This window comes from Triticum urartu, chromosome 3, assembly GCF_003073215.2.
Source record: "Triticum urartu cultivar G1812 chromosome 3, Tu2.1, whole genome shotgun sequence".
Taxonomy (NCBI): domain Eukaryota; kingdom Viridiplantae; phylum Streptophyta; class Magnoliopsida; order Poales; family Poaceae; genus Triticum; species Triticum urartu.
The window spans coordinates 734,996,966-735,004,263 of NC_053024.1; the positions used below are offsets into that span (position 1 = coordinate 734,996,966).

Genomic DNA, 7,298 nt, shown 5'->3' on the forward strand with positions numbered 1-7,298 from the left:
GCGGCCCTCCACCAAAACTCCGCACGAAACCATGACAAAGGGATCGGAAAAAACGCAACTTCTCCAATCAGGCGCTAAGATTCCTGCCCCAAGGTGGCGCCAACTGTCGTGGTTCTAACTCTGACAGTGATGTAGGGGGTATGTATGGAGAGGCTAGATCTCAGCTATTGGGAAGTTGTAAACACACCAAGATGTACGAGTTCAGGCCCTTCGCGGAGGAAGTAACAGCCATACGTCTCGGTGCCCGGAGGCGGTCGACTGAATTACTTGCGTGTGAATAACAGGGGTGCGAACCCTTCATACTGAGGAGGGGGGTGGCTTATATAGAGTTCGCCGGCCCCCTCCTGCCCTCAGTAATGCAGGGTTTAAGGTACATTTAAGGTTGGGCGTTACTGGTAACGCCCCTAATAAAGTGCTATAATGACCATAAAGACCACTCAATAGCCGACCGTTTGCCTGCGGAGTGACTTTAGGTCTTCTGGCAGTCGAGTGGTTGGCTTCGTGGTCGAGTGATAACTTCTTGGTCGAGTGATAGCTTCTTGGTCGAGTGTCTTGAATCCGTCGAGTGAGATACCTTCAAGTCGATTGAAAAGGTGACTTCCTGGACGTCCTTGGGTAGGGCTCTTTGGACAGGTCCGTGCCCCTACCCTAGGTACGTAGCTTCATCATGTGCCGCGAACATCCATGATTGCTTCCAGAATTTTCCTTTCTGAGATGTTTAAATCTGAATCTTGTAAGTTGGTATCATATATGGTAGCATCGCGTGGTACTTTCCCATGATGATCCATCACTCTCCTCCTTCTGGCACATGCAAAGCCCCTGTGTTGCCATGAAGATGCCGTCACACTGGCCGTGCACCCTCCACAGATCGATGCCAGCTTCATCGTCCCCACTTTGTTGTGCCCTCTGGTTTTAGCTGATTGTGCTCAGCAGTATCCATCCATGTACACATTCCACATCTATCCCTTTGGTGTAGTAATGGCGGCATGTGCTGCAACAGTCGAGTTAACGGTGCGGCCATGATCGGTCGGCTTGCGCATTCAATTGCTAATCTACTTATCCATCTGTAGCTGCTGGTTAAATTGATTGGTTGAGATTGAGTGATTGCCTCTACGTACGGCTCTCCTCTACGTACGTACGTGTGAAGGTCGAGCTGTTCATTCATCCCTTGAGTAATTGTTCATTGATGGATCTTCCATGGAGTGGATCGCTCGCTCGTCGCCTGCTTCCTGGCTATATACACACCCTCGTCATGGCTGCCGCTCCCTCACTTCGCTTGTGGTTGTTGTCGCAGAGGTGCAGCGGGTAGATAGATAGGTGGAGATGGTCGCCATGGAAGGAGGTGGTGGAGGGAGGCTGCTGCTCCGCGTTCTCATCGTCTGCGCTGGGGCGCTGATGGCGGCCGCTGCGGAGGGAGGCGGCGGCGGCGGGGACACGTCGGTCGTCTTCGTCGTCGGCATGGCCCAGTGCGCCGGCTGCGGGAGGAAGAGCTTGGGCGCCGAGGCGGCGTTCAGGGGCCTCAAGGTCGCCATCACGTGCAAGAACGAGAGCAAGGCCGTCGCCAGCCTCGACGGCACGGGCGCGTTCGAGGTGCTCCTCCCGGCCGACGCCGGCGCCTCCGAGTGCCTCGCGCAGCTCCAGAGCGCGGCGAGCGGCGCGCCGTGCCCCGGGCAGGAGCCGTCGAGGATCGTGCCGCTGCTGGCCGAGGGCGCGGGCGAGGGCACCTTCGTCGCCGTCGCTGGCAAGGCGGCGCGAGGTGGGACGTCGGCGGCGCCCGAGTGCGCGGCGGCCAACATCTGCTTCCCGTGCCACGCGTTCGGCAGGAAGCCCTTGTTCGCGCACCGGCGCATGAAGCCCATGCCGGTGTACGCTCCGCCCGTGTACGGGACGCCGGTGCCGGCGTGCCTGTGCACCCCTACCCCGGCCCCGGGGTGCCAGTGCCCTTCTGCCATGCCGGTTTATGGGACGCCCGTGCCGGAATACTACCCGCCTCCAGCCCCGGAGTACGGGACGGCGACGCCGGTGTATGCTCCGCCAGTGTACGGGACGCCGACGCCGGTGTATGCTCCGCCCACCGTGCCCGTGTACGGTACGCCGACGCCCGTGTATGCTCCACCGGTGTACGGGACGCCGACGCCCGTGTATGCTCCACCCACGGCGCCCGTGTACGGGACGCCGACGCCGGATTGCCCTCCTGAGGCGCCAGAGTACGGGACGCTGACGCCCGTGTATGCTCCGCCCACGGCGCCCGTGTACGGGACGCCGACGCCGGACTGCCCTCCCGAGGCGCCGGAGTACGGGACGCCGACGCCGGTGTACGCTCCGCCCACGGCGTCGAGATGCCTGTGCACGCCTACTCCAGAGCCGGGATGCCAATGCCCTTCCACGAAGCCGGCGTACGGGACGCCGACGCCGGTGTACGCTCCGCCCACGGCGCCGAGATGCCTGTGCACCCCGACCCCGGAGCCGGGATGCCAGTGCCCCACTCCAACCCCCACGCCGGTCTACGTGGCGCCGCCGACGCCGCAGCTCCCTCCCCCCACGCCGGTGTACGGGACTCCATCGCCGGTATACGCTCCACCCACGGCGCCGGTGTACGGGACTCCATCGCCGGTATACGCTCCACCGACGGCGCCCGTGTACGGTACTCCATCCCCGAGATGCCTCTGCACCCCGACCCCCGCGCCGGGGTGCGAGTGCCCTGCTCCCACCCCCACGCCAGTCTACGGCACGCCAGCACCGACGACGTACCCTCCTGCCGCTCCGGCGTACCCACGGCCGGCGCCGGAGTACGGAGCGCCGCCGGCGCCAGAGTGCCCGCCAGAGTACGGCACGCCCATGTACACTCCTCCGGGCCACCAGTAGTTCTATCAATGCATGGTAGCACTCTGACATTACGAGGGTACATTCTGAGGGGAATAAAAGGTTGTGAGACTGATTAATGGCGGCCAGCTTTGATGACGATGGAGCATGCTCGTGTACGCTGTACGTACTTTCCAAATTGTTTGCATTTGGCAATGGACACAGGAAGGTGTATGTTCATGCGTGATGTGACGTTCTCCCTAGGAAGAACTATACTCACTGGTCACTAGATCACGATGATGGCACGTGTTGCCGCGCCCCCCTAAGATTTATTTTTACCATAGTGCTATACTAGTATATAAATTATGGGAAACATGTGAGCCAGCAAAGATGGGTGGATGGATGCTCGGTTTTAAATTTTGGAAACATGGGAATTCTGCTTTTAACGAATTTTGATTCAATGCATGTGTATTAAACTTATTTTGAATCCAGTCTTCAAATTTCAGGGTTGCAAAATTTTCAATGTCCACCGAAATACAGTAAGAACTTTTGTTACTATTTCATACATGCTAAGAGCATCTCTCACAGATTCCGCAACCGCGCATCCTACAAAACGTGTATAAGGGCTTTTACGGGACGAAACGCGCTGAGACGGAATATATTCCACATCGGGATCGGAATTCACCACTATTTTGAAAGCTAGCGGATCGCGCCTTAATTAAACATAGACGGAGTTCGCCGGAGTTCCGCACTGAGTTCAAACAACTCCTGACGCTCCGGAGTACGGCGGAACGCCCGTCTACAGACTACACCCCGCTTCCCCTGCCCCGGGCCACCGTTAGCTCCATTAATGGTACTAGCACTCTGACTTAGTAGTAGTACATGCTAAGGGGAATAAAATGTTTGTGACTCGTGAAACTGATTAGGTGGCCGACTTTGATGACGGTGGGGCATGCTCGTGTGATGTACTCCCACTTTGCAACTTGTTTGCATTTGGCAACGGAAGCAGTAAGCTGTATGTTGATGATGTCAAGTTTCACTATTAAGACCTCACTAGTCCTTTGATCATGATGGCACGTGTTGTCGCGCCCGTCTTGATTTACTACAAATATTTTGGTACAGAGGGAGTAAATTATAGGAAACATGTAAGCGAATAAAGATGGATGGACGTGCGGCTTTAAAGTTTGGAAATATGCGAAATTTAAGAAATTCTTTCACAGTTCGATCTATCAAAAATCACTTACTTTTAATGAATCTATTCTATGTGTGTTATACTTATTTTGAATTCGGTTTCAAATGGCTTACAAAATTTTCGATATCCACCGAAATAACAAATTTTATTTGATATCTTGAACGACGTATTTGAAATTTGAAGACCATACACTAAGAAATTTGTTACTATTTCGAACCAGCACTATTTAGTTCTATCTTCATACAAACTAAGAACTCTAGCCCAATACACGAGACCACATAGTAAACCAAAAAACATATCAATGCAACATTGAATAGGAATGTACCTAGCTGCCAGCCGTGCTAGGGTTCCTCCTGTCTCCCGGCGGTGCCGGTCTACCTCGTCTCTTGTGGTCTTAGGGCCATGGAGGCGTGGTGGATCTCGGCCCTTGCCGTGGAGAGAGCTTCATTTTTTGATGCTTTTTAAAGTTTTCTTAGGGTTTGTGTTCCGCTCAGAGAGATGAGGCGACAGCGGCTCTCTGAAGATGGAATAAGGTTCCCCCGCCTAGCCTCGGTCTCGGTGGTGCTTCTAGCGTCATCGGAGGGCATGCGGAGGTTTGTCTTCGGCGCGTCTCGCGGGATTTGGTCGGCATTTGTCTTTTGTGGATCTACATGGATCCGGTCTTTTGTCACTCTGTGTTCATTGTCTATAGCTTGGATTCTTCCGATCTAAGCTTCTCTTCAATGGCGACGGTTGCTGTTCTGGTGCGCTAGTCATATAGGGCCTTAGCATGATGACTTTCTAACTGTCTACTACAACAGGTTTTGTCCGGCTCTAGGGTGGGAGGGGCGATGACTGCGGCGCGCCTTCGGCTCGCTTCAATGCTTGTAGTCATCATTAGGTGGTCTACCGATCTAGATGTATTTTTTTTATTTATGGTGTTCGTTGTACTGTCATGATGATGAATAGATTGAAAATTTTCTCGCAAAAAAAGGAATAATTATGTATGCAAAGCATTTTGATCCAATAAACTAAAAAAGAAAAAACTTTCATAAATAAGAATTCATGTTTTTATTTTCTTTTAACCATCCCTTAAGAAATACCTCACTCCAGGAACAAAACGTGTTGCCAAGAAACATCACGCCTCGTCAACACCTCCGCTTAAACTCAGTGGTTTTTTTTAGTCAAAATGAAACTTTATTTATTAGAAATAATCATTACATCGTTTGTGAGGATCATTACAATTTCATTTAGAGGCTCCTCAAACCAATCCGAAGTTGAAGAAAATCTAGCTAATCTAGCAAGTTCATGTGCTACTTTATTTGTCTTTCTATTACAGTGTTCGAATGTAGTCATGATAAAATCACATACATAGTGAAAGTAGTCATCGAAAATTGCCGCCGCCGCACCCGTTGATTGTCCTCCGTCCTGCATGGTCTCAATTACATCCAGATTATCTGAGTTGATGATTAATCGTTTGCACCCCGCCCTTTGCGCTAATGTTAGTCCAAATTTGAGAGCTAATGCTTCTGTCATCAGAACATCCGCGCAATGGTTGATCTTTCCATTTCCTTCTGCAATAAACTTACCTTTGTCGTCTCGCAAGACTGCCCCCATCGTACCCTTCAACATGTCATGGCCAAAGGAGGCATCAACATTGAGTTTCACGAAACCCCTAGGAGGACAAAGCCAACCCTCTTTTTTATGGATGCCTTTGAAGATGATGCATTTACAAAATTGTATGTAAGGGCTGTGATCCCCATTGATATCTGAATTGCATTCTGAGTTACTTCTTTGTGCACTAATTTCCGTCTCTCCCACCATAGATACCAAGCTGAAATAGCCATAATTTCTCGTACATTTTGGTACCCCATAATACGCAAATCTTGCTCTGGAAGAAGTAAAAGGTATTCCAATATCGCCTCCCCAGCACGATCAACCTCACAAGCTCTATCAATAATGTCCTCCATCCCTAGTCTCTTCCAGACCTCCTTTGCTTTAGTACATAGAAAAAGCATGTGTTTCGTGTCTTCTACACCCTGAGAGCAAGTAGGTGATAACCCACAAGTATAGGGGATCGATTGTAGCCTCTTTCGATAAATAAGGGTGTCGAACCCAACGAGGAGCTAAAGGTAGAACAAATATTCCCTCAAGTTCTATCGACCACCGATACAACTCTACGCATGCTTGACGTTCGCTTTACCTAGAACAAGTATGAAACTAGACGTACTTTGTAGTTGTTGTTGGATAGGTTTGCAAGATAATAAAGATTACGTAAATAAAAAGTAGGGGCTGTTTAGATAAAGACACAACTAAGTTAGTTTTAGTAAAGAACTTTTTGTTACGAGAAAGTTATTTGTCCCTAGGCAAATCGATAACTAGACCAGTAATCATTATTGCAATTTTATTTGAGGGAGAGGCATAAGCTAACATACTTTCTCTACTTGGATCATATGCACTTATGATTGGAACTCTAGCAAGCATCCGTAACTACTAAAGATCATTAAGGTAAAACCCAACCATAGCATCAAAGTATCAAGTCCTCTTTATCCCATACGCAAACAACCTACTTACTCGAGCCTGTGCTTCTGTCACTCACACCACCCACCATAAGCAAATCATGAACATATTGCAAACCCTACAGCGAGAATCCCTCACGTTTGCGCGACACGGAGAGCACCATGATACGTCCATTTTGCATCATGCTTTTATATCGATATTTATTGCATTATTGGCTATTATTACACATTATGTCACAATACTTATGCCTATTCTCTCTTATTTTACAAGGTTTACATAAAGAGGGAGAATGCCGGCAGCTGGGATTCTGGGCTGGAAAAGGAGCAAATATCAGAGACCTATTCTGCACTGCTCCAAAAGTCCTGAAACTTCACGGAAGTCCTTTTCAGAATATATAAAAAATACTGAGCGCAAGATGTTCACCAGGGGGGCCACACCCTACTCACGAGGGTGGGGGCGCGCCCCCTATCTCGTGGGCCCCCTGGTGGCCCTCCGATGCCCATCTTCTGCTATATGGAGTCTTTCGATGAGAAAAAAAAATCATAAGCTAGCTTTCGGGACGAGACTCCGCCGCCACGAGGCGGAACCTTGGCGGAATCAATCTAGGGCTCCGGCGGAGCTGTTCTGCCGGGGAAACTTCCCTCCGGGAGGGGGAAATCATCACCATCGCCATCACCAATGATCCTCTCATCGAAGGGGGTCAATCTCCATCAACATCTTCACCAGCACCATCTCCTCTCAAACCCTAGTTCATCTCTTGTATTCAATTCTTGTTTCCAAGTCTGGGATTGGTACCTATGGGTTG

The 7,298-nt window shown here is 50.6% G+C and overlaps 1 protein-coding gene across 1 annotated transcript; it reads left to right on the forward strand.

The window, feature by feature from the left end:
- The first annotated feature begins 785 nt into the window (after positions 1-785).
- On the forward strand, positions 786-3,049 carry LOC125546310 (proline-rich extensin-like protein EPR1). The gene is made up of 2 exons (XM_048710534.1): positions 786-1,147; positions 1,295-3,049. Exon 2 carries the CDS (start codon positions 1,324-1,326, stop codon positions 2,863-2,865), a length of 1,542 nt encoding a protein of 513 aa, XP_048566491.1. The 5' UTR covers positions 786-1,147; positions 1,295-1,323; the 3' UTR covers positions 2,866-3,049.
- Positions 3,050-7,298: the final 4,249 nt, after the last annotated feature.

What these genes read in the sequence shown, in the direction of transcription:
- LOC125546310 (XM_048710534.1), top strand. Translation starts at nt 1,324, where the DNA reads ATGGTCGCCATGGAAGGAGGTGGTGGAGGGAGGCTGCTGCTCCGCGTT.